This window comes from Schistocerca serialis, chromosome 4 (assembly GCF_023864345.2).
Source record: "Schistocerca serialis cubense isolate TAMUIC-IGC-003099 chromosome 4, iqSchSeri2.2, whole genome shotgun sequence".
Lineage (NCBI taxonomy): Eukaryota > Metazoa > Arthropoda > Insecta > Orthoptera > Acrididae > Schistocerca > Schistocerca serialis.
Window position 1 is genome coordinate 365,449,783 of NC_064641.1, and position 20,906 is coordinate 365,470,688.

Consider the following 20,906-nt stretch of genomic DNA (forward strand, 5'->3'; position numbering starts at 1 on the left):
ACCTGATCTAATAATCCATTCTCTTCTAATGGTTCCACCATGCATAAAATTCCTATCAACAAGCTAGACTCAGCACTGAACTAAATGATTTCCCAGTACCCTTTGGTACACAATCGTGAAAATCAAGTCTTAGTGTGATCGTTCACAGTTTAATGAGTTTGTTCGTCTTTCATGATACACTCTTCACAACATCACTACACTGGCAATGGCTTCACCTAACAAACATCAAGTTCCACCCTATGTTGCCGAAGATTGATTATGGGAGAATGCTAAATAAGAAATCTAACATAACTCACATATGGCACAATCTCTACACAATGTTAATCTGAACTGTACAAAAGCGAATGTCAACCAATCCTAATGGTGTGACGTCTTTATCCCCTACCCCATGCAAACTGTACTGTAGTGGGGTCCCATTGCTTACATTTCACCAGATCACTATTGGCAACTGATACATGCGCCCCTCTGTTCAATAATATCCTGCAATCCTTTTGTCCTGCTATTCCTCTTTTTGCACAGTCCACCTCTGCAAACAATTTCATAGCATCCAATCTTACTGGGTTTGACCATGGGTGGACGTGGGACTCCCCGCTGCTGTTTAACACCTTATTCTTACCCAGTCCTTTACTTCTAAAACTATTACTTCCTCTTACTTTATTCGCATAACCTTGACGCTAGTGACACTGCCTCCTTACATGCCCCATTCAGCCATACCTGAAATATTTTATGTAAGTTGCAAATACTGCCCCTTTACCCTGCATTCCAGTTCACAAATCAATCTCCTCACACTATATAGCTAACTGCATTGCTGTGGCAAATCTGCCAGACCCCCTGCCCAACCACGTCTTGACATTTTTTTTCGCATGAACCTCTGAAGATGGCATCAAGCACCCTCTGCTCAGCTCCTTGCAAAATAATTTCATTGACTGCAGCATCCTGTCTCCATCCACTGGCACATCCATTAATTTTCCTTATTCTATCCACAAATTGTTCCACAGCTTCTGTATTTCTCATAGTTATTACCCCTGATTCTTCCCTACAGTGTCTGGTGCTATTTCATTTTGTATATCTCTGAATTAACTCTTCTCCAATTTCTTCAAATGTTGCAGCTCCCCTAAGAGCTTCTGTATACCATACATAAGTTTTAGCTTACCCTGTCCGTCTCAATTTTTCAACACAAAATAATTCCTTATCAGACAAACCTTCCATCTCAGCGAAATTTCCAAGGTCTCCCACAAACGCCTGCACATCCTCAGTTGCCTTACCAGAAAAAGGAGCAATTAAACTTGCGACTGACAAACCTACACCCTACTGTCATGATCACGTATCTGTCAACCCACGCAGTTCTGTATTACTTGCTGTTAATTATGCTACCTTTTCTAATAATATGCGTACTGCTTATGGCTCTGACATACTTAGCATCTCTGGTCTGTCAAAGCTTTGTCCTTGACAACACTAATTTTGAGAACTAACACTCACAAGACAAGAAAACAAAATACATTAACTTAATTCTCACATTGAACAGCGCACTCTTATTTCATACATATGTTTTCACTATTTGTAATGTGACATCACTGCTGCCTGTTAGCAACGAGGTGATTGTCTGAAATTAACCTAAAATTTCTTTCAATATTTTAAGTATCTGAAAATGTGAAGTTTTCAGTTAGCTAAACTTTCTCATCTTGCCAGTTTAGTTAGGTATTACTTATTTCTATTTCAGCTTTTAGCATGAAACTATAATCTCTTGCATCATTCTTTTTTAGCCAGTGTTGTTTCTAGTTAACAACCTATCTGTGATTAACCTTTCCTTTAATTGGTAGTTCCTTCAAAACTGTAAAATTGGTTAGTTTATCATGTTCTGAAATGAAACATTGTTATTATTTAGTTCTGTTAGTCCTCAATACAACAAATGTTTAGTAATTTTTTAAACCTATGTATTTTCTTGAAAACGGCAGCAGGCTAATGTGCAGTTTACATCAACAGCAATAAGCTTATAAACACATATTTACAGGATGATGCATAGAAAGTAAGAAGGTGAGGTACATAGGAGTGCAATAAAACTTTACCTGTCATACAATTTTTGATGGAGAGAGATTTCAGATAAGTCCTCATTTCTGGATGGAGGGTGCAACACTAGGGAAGGCATCTGTGAAAGCTCAGGTTCACTTGTCTGACTTCCTGGTGGTGTGGAACAAGGTGTCTGAAATTCATCTGCAAAATAATACGGTTCAAGCAATAGATTGAGAACACTAAAAGCAACATAAAATATTATTAGTTTCTCTGTGTTCAGAGGGTGCTGATTCCCAAACTGTATGTTTAATAATGAAAAGTCACTCCAATTGCTAACAAGAACTTTATTAAGTCTACGACCGGTTTGGGCCTATATATAATTTTTTTTTTTCTACCTCCTATTATGTAAAATATTTATAGACAATATCCGTCACATTATGCATTAACATTGGCAGTTTCACATCACTTGACAATAGCCTAATGTAAAGGTTGAAACCAATTGTGGACTTAATGAAGTTCGTTTTAGCAACTGGAGCATCTTTTCATTAACTAAAATAAAATATTGCAACAAAGAAGTGTGTGCTTAAGTTTAACTGTTTGAAAAATGCCAAAATGGGCGATTTGATAACAAGAGGAAAATAACCAACCACCAACATAATTCCTGCAGCCAATTAGCAGTGTCTTTAAATTAATAGCTACAGATATACTTTTACTTGAAGACAAAAAAAATCTTGAGGAACTCCCTAAAATGAGTAGAAAAGACAAATTAAGCTGAAAAATCTGTGCCTATGACTCATAACAGTAACAATAAACACAAGTACTGTCACAACAGCTCACAGTGCCAAGAGGCCCACTATGAAAACAGAGAAAAATGAAAATAACTGTATATCCCCAATGTGTTGTACTTAATATCTACAAAAGGTAAGTAAATATATGACGTATCTACAAGTCACATTTCAGTTTTTTATCATATGGTTAACAGAATGAAGCACCCTTAAGTGAATGCCAGTGCTACATGTACTGACTAATTCCATTTAATGTTTGCTTCCAGCATAAAAATCACGTGAGGTAAGACTGGCAGAACTGACACACAAGAGCCACTTAGGTAATAACGCAGACCTTAGTGTATGAGCAACCCTTGCATCTGCTAGGTCATGGTGCTAGCATGCTTTACTGTCGCACGAGAGTTACCAAATGTTAAAGATAAAATTTGTCTGAATGCTGGTAATAATTTAAGTATTTCTAATAGTAAATATCATTGTATTGCTGTAAGTACTGTGATCCACTGTTGTTAACCAGCATGTTTAAAGAGCAAGAGAGAAATTTCAAAGTATTGTTTTCTGGAAAAGGATTAACAACAGACAGACTGATTAGAAAGGCAACACTGTCAAAGGAGGAACGACTTTGGAGATTTTGGTGGGAGACAGACACATTCAATCTGCAATGATACAGCATGAAGAATAATTACATACCAGTAGATATTTGCGACTAGTGCTTGGAAAAGTGATAACTTGGAGCAGACATTTTGGTTGGAAATATCGTACAAGAACCCAACCAGCAAGTTGTTTAAAGCTACAGAAGCCTGGAAATAACTGGTAACAAAGTTACTTGCTGGCTTGGGAAAGATTATGTTGTGTGTTACATTGTCTGTTAGAACAAACTTTTCAGCAAATAATTGATTTTTCATCTAATACATGTTTCAGTCAACTCTTTTGTATAAAATATTTGTGATCTCAATGCTGTCTCAATGTAAAAGACTTCATTTAGAGTTTTTGTCTGGTAATAACTGAAATTCTTTCCAGTCTCTCTACATACAATAAAATACTGTTGTTAAATGTTAATCACTAAAGGTATTGTGCCACATTCTGTAGGTTACATTGTGTAGAGTGCAGAGTGAAAAGTTGAAAAAAGAAGTTGAATTCAGGAAGGTCTCTGGCCTTAATAATTCACAAACTTTAGAACTCAATTTCTACTAAGTGCCATGGTAACATGGCTACTGAACACAGAATACATGGTTATTATTACTTTATATTCTAACTGCAAAGCTACTGCTAATTCTCGTTGTGGTACAGTCACAGAATGAACTTAGCAATGACTAAAGAAGAATCGTTAATGAATTCTATGTTTTATTCAGTGAACCTTTTCACTAACTGATCAAGTTGCACTGCTTTCTCTCTATAGTGTTGGATGCCTGTAATGTCAAAGGAACTATAAATTAGAAAGGCCGAAACTAATATCCTTTAGTGTAAGTTTGATGCTGAATATGGTAAATGCTGCATACTACCAATTGTCTTACCAAAAAAACTAGATAATTATATTTTTGCTTTGGACACTGGCTTGCAAAAGGAACTTTTTAGGAGCTCTTATTTCTGTTGAATGCTTAAGTTTGGTTAACAGTTTCTGTTATTCTTGAAGCCAAGTGGATGAATGTAATATCTCATACCTGTGACAATACTGGTGCGTTATACAGCAAGGTTTATAAGGATCACCATTATTTGCAATCTTAATATTATTCCCAATTTGTAAGTACTGTATCTGTGGTATGAAATTGCTCACTTTTTTTTTTAATAAGCTAGTAGTAGAACAATATATTTTTCATATATGTATGCAAATATTGATATTACACAAATATTGATATTTTGGGGCACCGGTTGTACTAAGGAAGTCTGGGTACAGCACTAAACACAGTGTAATAACATAGATAAACGCTGAACAATAAATGTGATGCAATTATTTTACTGTTAAAAGTAACGAATGAACTTATTTTGTATAACTTGAAACATGTCGAGAAGGTACACAATCATTATCAATGATACTGTAAATATATTGAATGTACAGTTGCTTGACTACTGGTTTCAATCAAGACTGGTCAATGAACATTGTACTGAATGCCTGTTTAGAACTAGGTAACCAATGACTGTACAGAACAGGCATTCTGTGGCAGATACACACATAAATAAGAACCAGAAGAATCAGGGTAACTTGGATTTTCCCACATTCGTAACTCTATATCCAACACCAACAATCAGCTGTAGTGAGTACTCCCCTCATTATCTACCTGGTATCCTCTTTACCTACAAATTATATTGGTGTTCTTTTATTTCAATGCCAATCTCATTCCCATTCTTTTGCCCATATAGGGCCTACACTCTCAACCTCCTGAAATACTCAACCATACGTGAGAGAGTAAAGCACACTCACCAAGCCCACTGTATTGCAGTATCGAGACAGGTGCAAGGCCCCTTTAAAACACCTTCTTTATATGTCAACTTTGTTATAAATTATGTAGAGCCTTTTGTAAGCATGAAAGCTACAAACTGTCCATCCAGATAGTGGCCAAAGATATAATTGTTTCAAAACTTTTGAAAAGTTATTGATTCAGAAACACATTCACACTTTCTAAATACAATATATCCCCTCAGAGTATCTAACCAGATTTGCAAATGAATAGAAAATTTCATGACAGCGTGACACAGTTATTTATCCTGGATGGAGAGTCAACACCAACTAAAGAACTATCTAGTTTCCCCCAGAAAGCATATCACTGTTGTTCATTTTATACATCAATGACTTATAAGATAATATTGCAATCTCAAACTTTTCATGTATGTTGGAGTTATCTACCTGGAGGTTCTGTCTCAGAGTTTTAGTAATATCCAGTTAGATTTCAGAAAAGTATCAGCCTGGTGTAATAGTGGCAACTAACACTTAATGACAAGAAAAGAAGGTTGTGCACTTTATGAAACATAAAAGTGTGACAAATATGCACACTTGTGTAGGAACTTGTGCGATTACTACAAAATTTTCACTTTTTTCTGCTCACTTATTGTTCTAACACAGTTATCAACATTCTACAACTGTTATGTAAACTTAGTGTTTATGAATGTAATCCATACAATGGCAGCTGTAGGAGATTCCAAAGTATTAATGTAAGACCCAAAGAAATGTCTTCCTCAGATGAAATTATTAAACTGCAAGTGATCAACTGCGCAGAGTTCAAAGCAGTCCTAAAAAGCAATGGAGCTCGTATAACACTTAGTGAACATAGATGACTATACCCTGAAATAGACAAAAGTGAGATTTTTGGAGTAGATCTGTGTATCAATTAAATAGGCTAATGGCAAAATATGGCATTGCATTTGTTACAGCAGTTAAGAAACTTAAAATCCTCCAAGACAAATGGAAACTACACACGAGACTGTTCAAGCAAATCTCAGTGTGAAGGGTGAAGATAAACTTTCAATTGGATCTTTGTACCTATCACTGGGCTCACCTTCAGATGTAATCAAAAACATTAAAGAAAACCCCAATCATTCTGTCATCACTGGAGAAGACTTAAATCATTCAACAACTGACTGGGATGATTACAGTTTCATTAGTGGTAGGACAGACAAAACATACTGCAGAATATTACTAAATACCTTCTCTATAAACTTCCTGAAACAGATAGCTCAAAAGATGGAAATAAATTACATCTAATGCAACAAATAAAACTGACCTCTTTGCTGTTAGTTATAAAACAGACATTCTCAATGATCATGAGGCATTTTATCAATAATCAATACTGAAGTACAAAGGGTGGCAAAAGCAAGTAGGGAAACTTTCACATTCAATAAGCAAAATAAAGAGGCAGTCACATCATATCTCAAAGAAAAACTCAAAACATTTATCTTTGGGCAGGAATACGTAGAGCTGTGGCACAAGTTTAAAATAATAGTTGACCAGGGAGAAACCCTCCATGGTCTACAATGAAGGGGGGAAAAAAAGTGATTACTGGATAAGAGGTGTAAAACAAAGATTAGGGCTCCAGGTGCAGAGATGTAAATGAAATATGTTTGGTTGTTAGGACGGCAATGCAAGAAGCCTTTAATGACTACCTTCGCCAAATCTTATTGAAACATACCTCACAAAATCTGAATAAATACTGCTCAGACATAAAGGCTGTATATGGTACCAAAGTTAGTATCCAGATACTCGTGTATGACACTGGATCAGAAATTGAGGCAAAGCAAAAACAGGAATGCTGAACCCTGCTTTCAGATGCTTGTTTGTAATGGAAAACACCAAAGTACAGCCCTGGTTTACTTCTTGCACCACTGCAAGGATGAGTGATACCCATTTTAGTGTCACTAGAGCTGAGATGTAGCTAAAATCGCTGAGATGTAGCTAAAATCGCTAAAATTAAACAAGCTTCCAAGACCCGATGAATCCCTGCCAGATCCTATATAAAAATGGCAACTGAGTTGGATCCCATTTTAACCATAAGATACTGTATGTGCCTTGAACAAAAACTGTTACTGGAGGAAAGCACGGGTCACATCCATTTACTAAAAGGGTAGCTGAACTGATCAATAAAACTACCGTCCAATATCACTGACATACATCTGTTGTAGAATCAGAACATAATCTGAGATCAAACATAATGGTATCTTGTACAGTATGATCTCTTCCACACCAATCATAATGGATTCCAAAAGTATTCATCACGTGAAACACAATTTTCACTTTTCTCACATGACATCCTGAAAACTTTGGCAATCAGCTGAATGCAGCATTTCTTAACTTTAAGAAACTATTTCGACTCAGTGTATCACGTGCTCTGTTTGAAAGACTGACTGAAAAGTGGGGTGTCAGCTGCCTCGTTCTGCCTTCCTCAGCATCCTCAAAACTTTTCCCAAACATTTTGGCATATGAATATATTCACACTGTTTTCAACATGTAACTCACCTCTCACTCACTCAAGCTCCCATAACTGTTACTCGCTCACACTCACTAATCCATCTCTGTAAATCGCTCATTCCCATCCACTCCTGTATGCCATTCACACTCCCTCATTTAACCAACTCACTGTTATCATTTCTTTGTGTGTCTATGCCATTGTCTCCTGCATCAGAGCCACAGTCCCCTTTGTTCTATCCTACTAATACTGTCTCCTCTCACTGTCACTGTCTCCTCTTGCTCTATCTCTTACAACTGCTATCTCCTTCATTCCTTCCCACTGCTGCTGTCTCTTCTCACTGTCACTATCTCTCTCCTCCCCACTGTCATTGTCATAGACTCTGTCTCTCATTACCACTGGCTCTCATCCACTTCCGCTTTCTCCTCCTTTTTTCCCTCTCCCACTGGCAGTGTCTGCTTCACTGTTCAGTCACTGTCAACTATGTTCCACAGGCACTACATCCCTCTCTTTCTATCATACTCCCATTGTTTCCTCTGCTCTTTCTACATCACAGCCATTGTCTACTCTCTTCCAGTATTTATTACTTTTACATCTCCTTCACAATGCAAAAGTCTCCTCCTTCCTCATCATAAACTGCAAATACATTCACGAGCCAAAATTTTCAGGAAAAATTTTAAAGGTGCTGACAAAGGCAGAATAACGCAACTGGTACCCCACCTTACAACTGGAATTTTTTTTAAACAGGAGCAGATTTCCCTTTTTGTGCTCCGATAGAAGCATTTTTCTGCTAGTTCCCTTGTTTTTCCTGCTACAGCAGGGCATATCACTCATATACAAAGAACTTTATGGGCCAGTAAAATTTTGATAGTTTACTTACGTGAAATTAAAATAACACAAAACTAATTTTACACCTCAGACCAGATTTTACACGCACAAAAATTTTTCATGTGTTTCAGTGCTGCAACATGGGGTTCCCCAAACCCTTCTGATGATAATGGAGGCTATTTACAGCATATTTTTCCATGCTAAGTCACTTTATAAATTACGTTTTCACCTCACACCGTATTTTACATGTATATTTTACGTGTTCAAGTAGGGTAACTTTGAACCCCCTATATTTCTGAAATGGAGAATGATATCACGAAAATTTTCAAGGTTGTTTGAGATCCAGTTCTTAGGAATATATCTGAAGAATTTCAGCTATTTGTTGCACATTGCCATCTTAGAAAAACAGCTCACTTTCAGTACACGAAAGCCATGTTTTTCACATTTTTCAGGTAATGCCCATGAACTAAATGGCGCCTCAAGAAACTCCTTAAGGCGCACGATAGACCACATACAATGCAAAAAGAACCAACCAATTTTCTCCGTTTGCCTATGCTGGAAGAACTGTGTAATATTGAAAATTTGACTCTGTATTGTAGGGCAGTTACAGTATGACACTCCTTCTGTTAGGGCTACACAAAAAACCTGACCCTACCTTTCTATCACCAATAGAATCCAAGGAATGGGACCTGGAAAAATCCCATTGTTATGTGCAATGTTTTGGAACATTATTAACTAGTACATGCTGTCACACATGTGTATCCTTTAATGAAATGGCAGGCAATATTAATTGCAACCTCAGTCTTTTTGCAGATGATGCAGTTACGTATAACTAAGTACTGTCAGAAACAAAGTTGCAGAAATATTCATCAAATTTTAGTAAGATACCAAGTGTTGTAAAGACTGTTTACAATGATCAGAAATGTAAACTTGTGTACTTCACGAAACTCAGAAAATTAGCATACTTTGAGAACAACATCAACGAGTCACGACTAGATTCAGTCAACTCATATTAACACATGGGTGGAACACTTTTCAAGGGTATGAAATGAAACTATCACATAGACTCAGTGCTATAATAGGGTGCACACAAAAAGGTGGGTGATGAGGTGATGTGCAGTGGCAAGAAGCAGTGTACCAAGTTACAATCCAGCTAAGAGTATCGTTCTGACGTGTCTGCCTGCAGCATGCATTTCAAGGTGCGCATAGAATATTTAGCATTGATTTTCATGTTAGTTTAGATACACTGATGTTTAATTAGATACTGTAGTGTTAATTATGGATGGCAAAAAGCAAACACCACAAGTATTATGTTAAGATGGAACAAGGTAGTTTTTACAGCACCTAAATTCTACTAGAGAGAGTCGGGAGCTGAAACAGTCGCTCAGACTTGCCAGTTATCAGGGTAGGTAACATCTAGAGGATGAGGCATGGGTCAGAGACAGAGTGCACAATGGTGACACCACAAAGCATTCTCTCTCTCTCTCTCTCTCTCTCTCTCTCTCTCTCTGCAGAATGCATCATGCAGCCGATTTCTAAAGTGCACACTACTATAGGTATGGGATGTTGCATGCTTCGCTCTGTTGGTAAGATGCAGGAAAATGCAGTCAATGGGAATAAAAGAGTATATTTAACACACACATAAAAAGGGCAACAATAATAGTCACAGGTTCTTTTTAATCATAGGAGAGCATCTGCCAAACGCTTGATGACAGATGCCTGTTATTAAACAAAAGCATGTTTACAAAATTTCAAGAAACACTATTAGCCACAGTAAATACAGATATTCTTCAGCCCCCTATGCACCATTCCTAGAAGGACTGTGAATAAAGGATTAGACTAATTACAGCATGCACAGAGGCATTTAAGGAGTCTTTTTCCTGTACTCCATACACAATTGGAACTCCCAAGAAACCCTAACTTGTAGCAACCACAATGCTCAATAGACCATTAACAGCCGGAGAATACAGTAACAAAACAAAATGTGAGGACAAAAGAAATTTATTCCCTGCTTACAACAACAATGTAGTGCATAGTCTTCCAGTCTTCTAAATGGAAGAGAAAACTACCATGTTTCATCAACTAGAATTCAATGTTGTCAACAATTTCGATCAATCATTTCATTTCATGATAAGTATTGTCAGTCAACTGTTGCAGTTAAAAAATGAAGCAGTAAATTACAGAAAACTTCCCAATTGAGGTCATAGCTACATTTACATCAACTCTTACCTTCTTCATCACTTTCTTTGTTCTGGCTGGCATTAATGCTTGCTCTTGGCAGGTCAGCTCTATTACTGAAGTGGAATTTGCCAAAGTCCACAACAATCATGAGCGCATTTTTGTCACAGAAATGTTCCAAGAATATAATTTGTGGGGCAGAGATGTTCAGCTCAATATCCCACACTTTGCGATCAATCTGAAAAATTACAAGTGTTTCACTTACACACACTTTTGGCACATCTGCATTTCAACACAAACTACAATGGAGAAAGTTGCAACACACATTCTGGCATATAGTAAATATTGTAGTAAAGTTCCATGTTCTGGCCCTAGACAGGTCAGTCGGTCCCGACTGGCCAACATCTCATCCTCTGTCAACAGCATCATTGGATGTAGTCACACTACTGCTCTCCTAGTCAGTGTCAGGTTTCTTGACCTTAGAACTACTTCTGACTGGGTGAGTAGCTCCTCTGTTGGTTTCACGAGGCTGAGTGCATCCCATACCACTCATCCCATGAATGAAAAATACCTGGCAGCCAGCCATGCTGACCACTCAGCTACAGAGGCGGACATCCTGAACCATAGCGTTCCCATGTTTGATGTATTTGCTGCAGAATTCTTGAGCATATTTTGAGTTTGCAAACAATCAATTTCCTCGAGAGAGAAGCTGCTATACACAAATCAACATAGATTTAGAAACAATCATGCATGCAAAACTCGCATTGCCCTTTTCGCACATGATACCCTAAGAACCACAGACGAAGCCAACGGACAGATTAAATATTCCTAGACTTCCAGAAAGTGTAGAAGCTGCTATACACAAATCAACACAGATTTACAAAGAATCATGCATGCAAAACTCGCATTGCCCTTTTCGCGCATGATACCCTAAGAACCACAGACGAAGCTAACAGGCAGATTAAATATTCCTAGACTTCCAGAAAGTGTGTGATAGTGCCAAACTGCATGTTGTTAAGGGTCAGAGCATACAGATAAGGTGAGCAGCAATCAGTAACTGTTTACTGAAGACACCATAGTGGATGGGACAGTGTCATCACTGAATGACCACACACAGGATGACTTGGAGAGAATTTGACTTTGGTTTGATGAATGCAACCTTAAGACAAAAATGTAAATTAATAAAGGCGAGTAGGAAAAACAATCCTATAATGTTTGAATACAGTTCAGCGATGTGCTGATTGACACAATCACACTGATTAAATATCTAAGTGAAACACTGCCAAGTGATATGAAATGGAACAAGCACATAATGTCAGTTGTAGGGAAGAAGAATGGTCAACTTCAGCTAATTGGGAGAAGTCTAGGAAAGTGTAGCTCATCTTTAAAGGAGACAACGTATGAATACTTCTGTGTCTCATTCTTGAGTACTGCTGGAGTGTTTGGGATCTCCACCAGGTCAGATTAAAGTAAAACACTTAATAATACAGCAGCATTAAAAATAATCTACAAACTGAAATGGGAATATCTAGAGGAAAGAAGATATTCTTTTCACAAAACACTATTGAACCCTTAGAGAACCAGCATTTATGACAGACTGCAGAACAATCTTACCGCCATCAACATACATCTCACATAGGGACTACAAAGACAAGATATGAGAAATCAGGACTCATATGGAAACATACAGACAATAGTTTGTCCCTCATTTCATTTGTTAATGGAACAGGAATGGGAATGATTAGCAATAGTACAAGGTACTTTCCACATGCACTCTATGGCGGTTTGCTAAGTATATATGTAGATACAGATGTCGATATTTGAGAAACTGATGTATCATCATTCTATCTGAATGAGGTAATTTAAATGTCCATAAAAATACTGGCAAAGGATACCAAGAAACATTTATGATTTACATTACTTGTGCAAACCAACCAACTTTAAAAAACAAAAAACCTGGAGATTCAGTTTTAAAAATTGGGAGGTACGAATGACCGAAAACTATGGCTCATTTTCAGTGAAATATTGAGACAACTGAGATGAATCTTTCCCTATGACATCACGAAGCTATATCATGGCTAAAAAAAAAAGTGAATAAAAACACTGGAACTACCCAAAATTTGGCAGAAGAGTTTCTGTAAAGTTTGGAAGGTAGGGGACGAGATACTGGTGGAACTGAAGCTGTGAGGATGATTCTTAAGTGTGCTTGGGTTGCTCAGTCAGTACAGCACACCCCACAAAAGGCAAAGGTACTGAGTTCAAGTCTTGGTCTGGCACACAATTTCATCTGCCAGGAAATTTCATACCCAAAATTTGATTTGTAAAATAAGGGAAACGCAACCACTTACCTATAGTGGATTGGTGTGTTGTGCATAAAAACATGTAACTGAAAACAGTTAACCAACGATTTATTTCTGTTATAACACTTCAATCATTCAGCACTTATCACTCCATCACTTCCACTTTTAACACCTAATACCTGTTATTATTATTATTATTATTATTATTATTATTCATACAAGCAATGTTTTCTCAGTGCTTTTATTATTTCCACAGGCTCTGAAAGATAATTTGTCCATCTCATGATACACAAATGTCACATCAGCTGAGAGTACAAAATGCAAACAACGGATGTTTACTAGACTCAATAAAGTTTGGAAAATGTTCTGGATATTGCCTCAGGAGAACAGAGTCACATTTTTTTGCCAGAATGAGGAACAGAACACCAAATCAAAATACTATATTATAAATTACAGGATGAATAACATGCATCTGACATAGCCGTTTACACAAAAGTACAGACTTTCAGGGACTCTGATAACAAAATAACATTCTTAATCACCCACTCTAAAGACTTATACCTATTGTAAAAATACTGAATAATAAGCGACTTCAATTAAGCACAGTGACAACACACACACACACACACACACACACACACACACACACACACACAGAGAGCACAACACTTAACAGTAAAAGTATACATTCTACAAAATGCACGGATATGAGGAAAAATAGCAACTGATATACAGGTCGCATGTGACTTCCAGCTTTCTATAAACATTGATATGTATGTTGATTAGAAACAGTAGGTAAGGGACTTCCGACCACTGCCCAAAAAAACGGGAAATCGTGGGTTTTCATAACAAATGTATTAGGTTTGATGATAATTGACTAAAAATTTGGAGAAATTATGGAAAAATCGGGAGGGAGGAGAAATTGTGGAAAATCAAATGTCTCTTGCCTAAAACGGGAAAGTTAGCAGGTATGCTAGTGTCATTAAGGGACCAACAGTGTCTAAAAGTTGGAAGTGAAGAGATTCAATAGTTGTACACATGCTTCTGTCCAATTCTGATTCCTTTTCTGTAGAATTTAAGAATGAATATATTTTGTTTCCCAGATAAAACATAACTGCAGCATACTCCTCTTTGATTAGTACATGTATTTCCATAACTAATCCAAGCTTGGGCTACTACATATATTTCCATAACTACACCAAGTTTGGGTGATAGGGACAGCAGTTACATGTGTGTACCAGTCATATCACACAACACTTGGCACGTGAAAAACACCAAACTACAAAAACTGTTGCATCACTGAATTTTAAAGTTATGATACACATCCCTTCTTAAAACTTGTGTTATAATTAACTATCTGAAGAAAACAGGGAATGTGTATCAACCAACACCAAATAAATACTGTCATGATGAGGATGAGGAAAGAAAACTAACTGTGACTCACTGGACTCATGGAGAACAGCTTATCTGTACATAAGTGAACAATGGAAAATCCAAGGTGGGATAATGACAGTATTGTGAACATTATATTGTGGGCCGCAATCTATCATTTTCATAATACTGTCATTATTTGTACATAAAATACACTCATGAATAAAGATAGCCACAGTGACAAAGAGATGGTTCTCATATCCGTATGGCAATAGTTAGACATCTCAAGTGATTGGGATGTCGTGTGACCTTGCACTGGGCATTGGAATGGCAGTCAAATGTAGAATGAGCAAGATGCAATATCGGTGTCTTTGATTGCAGCCAAACTGTGGATGCCCAGCACATGTTGCAATGTGATGTCTTTTTGAATACATTCTTTTACAATGATATTAGAGAAGGAAAGTTGCTACTCATCATACAGCAGAGATGCTGAGTCACGATAGGCACAGCAAAAATATTCACACAATTATAGCTTTCTGCCATTAAGGTCTTTGTCAGCAATAGACACACATACAAACATGTTTACACACACTCACGCAAACGCAACTTGCACACACGTCTACAGTCTCTTTCCATTGTTTGATTCTTTTACAATGAGATGCATATGCTTAATTAGGCTTCTAACAAATTACAATCTATTTTCCATAAGCACACTCATAATGTATTCAGCCTACCATCAACTGCCACCATTACTAGCATTTCTCGATAGTGAAGTTCTGTTGAGTTGAGACATACTACTGTGCTATCCTACTACTGTGTACATCTACAAAGTAACTGCTGATAATAATTTAACACAGTAACATTCCTCTCCAAAAGCTGATCGCTCACATGCCTTTTATTTAGAAATGTCATAGTAAGAAACACAAAAAACCATTCTAAATCACAAGACACTGTAATTAAGACATTGTATTTCAAGCAATGCTGCCTCTTATAATAAAACAGCAGAACATACTCATACATTTACCAGAACAATGATTCTAAATTTACACGAATTTATTTAAGAAAATAACTGTTTTTTAACTGTTCACGGCAGATGAACAAAATTGACTTTACACATAAATTTCCATTATATTTTTCAATTCAATTTTGGAAGGAATGTAAGGGTTTAACATTCCATCAACAATTAGGTCACCAGAGGCAGGGCATAATCTTGGAGAGGGCAAGAAAATACTACACTTCCTTTCAAAGGAAAATGGCATCATTCCCAGTGCCCAAATCTCTCAAGGCTCAAGGGTTCGGATCCATCAGCATCCTAAGTTGGCAAAAATCAACCTTCCATTGTAAAATATTTTTTATGTCATATTATAAATGTAAGAACATCTCCCCAGCACCAGCATAACCACTCTCTCTCTCTCTCTTCCTTTCCATTTCAGTATTAAAAGTCGTACAGGTCAATCCGTACAATTCTATTTCATGTTTAATCTTGAATACGCAACACTTTCTTGTCTATGCACTATAACTACTGTGAAATGGACTCAAAAAATACACTCTCTTTAAATGCTGTTGGAAATCCTACCAAAACATTTTCCCAACTAACTTTCACAGAATCAGCTGTGAAACATCATTATAATTTAGCAGGTCCGCCAACAACATTCAAAGATAAGGCACTTCCAATTCCATCACAAGGTGATTTTAAATGAAAATGAGTGTACAGAAAATATTTTGCATTCAGGAGTACACACAACATAAAACATTTCTATTTGTATACAGTTCTTCTGGAAGAATCATGAAACTGAAGAAATGAAATGACATTAAAGATGTACATTTCCCTTGCTGATGTTCGGAAGAAAAGAATTACCATTACTCTTCTTCTTCTGTTAGTCCGTGAAATAGCCAACTTACATGGGAACTCTCATGTGACTTGATGTGACATTATTTCTTGGTCAAAGAATATTGGCCTTCTGAGGTTCAGCTCTGAAAACTGGAGGGCCAAATAATGAAAATTTCCTTGGAATGTTAGAGCTCTTGTGTCACTAGGATCCAGTTCTTGCAATATACATTAGCAAGGTCAGAGACTGACAAGATCTGGAAAGTATTTACAAATACATTATCTCTCAAGTGATACTCAGAATAAATTTATTTCTTAGTTGTGCCCATCATGTCAGGGGTGCCATCTTGGAAATGAGAGAAAATTAGATGTATTATTCAATTACTGTCACTGCAACTCCTGACTCAAATAATATTGACCACACAACATTTATCCTGCATCATATTTACTTCATGAATGAAGTTAGGTTTTTGGAATTTGTAGATTGTCATTAAAAAATTAGGGTTACTACGGACATTCAATTCCATCAACACTTGTGAAACAGTCAATTCCATGCAGTGAATGCTGCGAACAAATTTGTGATAAGTGAAGTAATATTAGATGGTCTTATAAAGGAGCTCAGACACTTTTTTTTTCATTGAAATCATCTTGCAAAATTTTCTGTGTGGTTGTCATAGGCTTAAGTCAAGTACATGCAGCCAAGAGCTGTTATGAAGCAGATCCTTTTTTTGGAGTGATGCAACTTCTTTACAACCTTTTCAGTAGCAGTACATCTGTTCTGAAACAGAGTTGGAAGTTCTTTGTATTCTATGTCTGATACCTGTTGGAATGCTTTAGGTTGACACTGTAGTACCAACAGCAGCTCATCTGGATAATATAGCTATTGCTGTTGAAACTCTAAGTTAAATTTGTCAGCTGAAACATGCTCTGTGGTATGGGGTGTTCTGGATTCTTTGTTATCATTCAGATGTTTAATCATGGCATCAGTTTAGCTAAAGGTTGCTGGTACCAATTGACTACAGAAACATATTACTATAAACTCCAAACACAACCAATGACTTTGTGGTAAGATGCTCTGAGACCTTATTACATCTTTGCAAAAATTGAGATGCCATTCTCCCTGATCTAAAGTTGTTGCCAATGTAGGTAATACCAATGCCGAATTTCCAGAGCTACGCACTAGAAAGAGAAAATAATTTCATACTGAGGCCAGGAATGAAGCGAAGATGTGAATTCAGAAAATTTATTCAAGATAAATGTATTTCAAACCTTTCAGGACAATCTAGCGTCTAACTTGAAAACCTGATTAGAAACAGAGCAAATATTAGACGAAACATTTGGGTTTTATGAAAAATACTTAAAAATGACTGACAATCATCGGTCATTGAGGCATGCAAGTTATTTATCACAGAATACATATTTAGAAGAAGAAATTAAATATCTGAAAAAACTCATACTTCAAACTTTGAATACATTATTTTGGAACCATCAGAACTATTGAATGAGATGCACGAGCTTAAAATTCTATGATTGTTTCCAAATGTATATGCATGTATGCACACTTTTTATGCTCTTCTAGTGACTGTGGCTGAAGCAGAAAGGTCTTTCAGCACTCTGACTCATGTTAAAGGTTGTCTCATATCAATTACACATGAACATCTCACAGATTTGGGATCCTCGGAAACTGAATATAATTTGACAAGTCAACTAGACTCTGATGCTATGACTCAAACATTTCTTGAGCAAAATGCCTGCAATGTACCACTGACAGTGTTATAGGCAAGTAGGTTACAATATGTTCCAAGCTGTGTGTATGACTCATGGTGGCCTATATGCAAGTGGGCTGACGTCGATTCACTGAAATATGTGGACACACCATGGAGTGAATGAGGGAGGATCACTCCTTATCATAGTGTTACTGGCACCAGACCTCTTGTCAATGTAGAATTTGTTATAATACTTAGCCTTTTGTTTTAAAGTGAAGTGCAAGTAAATGAAAGCAAATTAAATAATAAAATGAAATGGAGTATACTCATATTTACTTACACTTTACATTAGTTCATTATTGAGTAGCACCTGAAGCCTAACCTGTGAATTTGTAAGCCATATCAGCTTTCAGCCACGCCACTACAACTGTCTGCTCTCTTACTTATCTTTTCCCCTATGCCCATATGCTTAAAATTTTGGTCCAAAATGCACCCTTCCCCCACATGTATGGATGTTAAAGTTCGCCAGTCTGGGAGGGTCCAGATACTCCCAAAGCCTATGTACGGCGCCCCACATTTCTCTTTTCATTTTCACTGTCTCCTCTCTCTTTTCCTCCTACTCCTTCTATCTTCATGCATCTCTCTTGGGTTTTTTTTTTTTTTTACTGCCCCTGTCTCTCACTGACTGTCTATGTGTCTCCTCTCCCTCTGGCTGCCACTGCTACTGTCTCCATCCATCTCTCTCTCTCTCTCTCTCTCTCTCTCTCTCTCTCTCTCTCTCTCTCTCTCTCTCTCTTTCACTGACTTGACTGATAGTTTCTCTCTGTTACTATCACTGTCTCCACTTTCTTCTCACCTACTGGCACTAACTTTTCTCACACATCATGTGTGGATGGATATGTGCGTGTGTGCGAGTGTATACCTGTCCTTTTTTCCCCCAAAGGTAAGTCCTTCCGCTCCCGGGATTGGAATGACTCCTTACCCTCTCCCTTAAAACCCACTTCCTTTCGCCTTCCCCTCTCCTTCCCTCTTTCCTGATGAGGCAACAGTTTGTTGCGAAAGCTTGAATTTTGTGTGTATGTTTGTGTTTGTTTGTGTGTCTATCGACCTGCCAGTGCTTTCGCTCGGTAAGTCACCTCATCTTTGTTTTTATATATAACATAAAAATATTGAACATACACAAACACATGCATGAGGTTTCCACTGGGGAAAATATTTGTTTTCAACTAAGAGACAGTAAAATTTAGCGTACACAGTTGTAACCAGTGGTTCTGGAAGGGTTAGTAATAATGCACAAATTTATCCCCACCACCACCCCACCAGAAATGCATTCTTACAACAGTAGTAAGACTAAGTTTTTGCATTACATTTTATACTGAGTGTGCATTACAGTTTAAATTTTAGACACAGGTTTAGGCAGAAGTCAGATGAAATGCCAGTTAAAATATAATTGTAATTTGTGAAGTTTCCTTCAGTATATTGCTTATTAAAGCCCAAGAGCACAATTTTGCCCAATTTTCCTCTACTTTGCTCACTGTATGGCATAGTACACAGAGATTAGCTTGAGTGCAGGAATACTGTCAACTGATGTTTGAAGCTTATAGAAAGATCTTTTGGGCTGAGGAGTCACAGTATATGTTGGTACAACTGATCACTGGGTACGAGAACAATGAGACCACAGGAGTCAGCAAATCCTGATTGCTGAAAGACACTGCTGAGGCAAGTGGAGGAGGAACTGCTGAATGGGGATATTTACACAGGATGAAATGGGTCTCCTGAAATGACTGCCATCATGTCTTGTTGGCAGGCAATATAGGAACCCACAACCCAAACATGTGCATCTAGTTTTGTTCTTGTAGCCCATAAGCAACCTGTGTCTTCAGTCAGACAGTGCACAAAACCATCACCCCTAAATCGAGTCATACTGTTTGGAGTAATATTCCACATGTCTGGAGTGGGCCTTAAATCTAACTGCAAGGAAACTCCATGAACTGTGGTAAAAGTTAAAGGGTAATGGACCACAGCAGTGTGTTTATGGTATCTAATGAAACCCATGTCACACTGCATTGCTGCTAGAATCAGAGAGAAAGGGAGTGTTACTTGCTACTTAGTATGTTTGTCCAATTCAGTTCCTAATGAGTGTACAATGACATTTTCATTAAAGCTTATTCTTTGATCAAAGAAAAATGTGCAGCAGCATAGATACAGATTAATAAATCTGCACTAAATGAGTGTTAATTTTAGTTAAATCTTAAAATGAAATATCTTACTACTTCTCCTTCAAGCATTTGTTCCCAGTTCCGTAAAAGTTCTTCTTTTGTTTTCTTTTTCATTGCTTCATAATGATGGCGAGCAGCAAGCCTCAACTCCGCATCTGGTTTTTTATGTGGCCTTGTGAAGAAGTCTACCAAAGACTTCACTGCAGCAGGGTTATACACAATGTCAAGAGACTGTGACTGGATATGTAACCTAAAATCACATATATATATATATTGTAGAAGGAAAATTCACAATTAAACTACAGATGTGACATAACAATAACAATAATAATAATAATAATAATAATGCAAAAGACCATGAGGTTATGAATCCTGCTCCCTCCAAACATGAATTAATGCACATAGTCCTTTCAAGTCATGAGTTAAGTTTAAACTGGAAAAAAATACCATCCACTTCACATGCATACAAGACGATCATGAAGGAACTGACGGAAGACGATGTGTCTATTTGAACAATGCACCCCAATTCAGTGTAATTAATTGAATTCCTGGAAAATGACATCACTATTTTTCAGAAGGTGTCCCCTGAGTCACAGCATAAGAAAAACCAGAAACCTGTAAATGGTACATATCACACAAAATTTCAAAGAACATAGATCAAAATTGCAGTTTTACATTACTCAATATAAGGAGTATTCGGAAAGTAAGTTCCGATCAGCCACAAAATAGAAACCACTGTGAAAATAAAAAATGTTTTATTTGCAACAGTTAACTAAAAGTTCCAGTTAC

At 37.1% G+C, this 20,906-nt stretch overlaps 1 protein-coding gene across 1 annotated transcript in view; it reads right to left on the reverse strand.

Moving 5' to 3' along the window:
- Positions 1 to 20,906, reverse strand: part of LOC126474166 (intermembrane lipid transfer protein VPS13D) — a 525,388-nt gene that overhangs the window by 452,383 nt on the left and 52,099 nt on the right. Inside the window, exons 9-11 of the mRNA XM_050101624.1 lie at positions 20,169 to 20,367; positions 10,745 to 10,931; positions 2,067 to 2,211 (exon numbers count right to left, since the gene is read on the reverse strand). Coding sequence (XP_049957581.1) covers positions 2,067 to 2,211; positions 10,745 to 10,931; positions 20,169 to 20,367 — 531 coding nt within the window. The remainder of the gene's footprint in view (positions 1 to 2,066; positions 2,212 to 10,744; positions 10,932 to 20,168; positions 20,368 to 20,906) is intronic.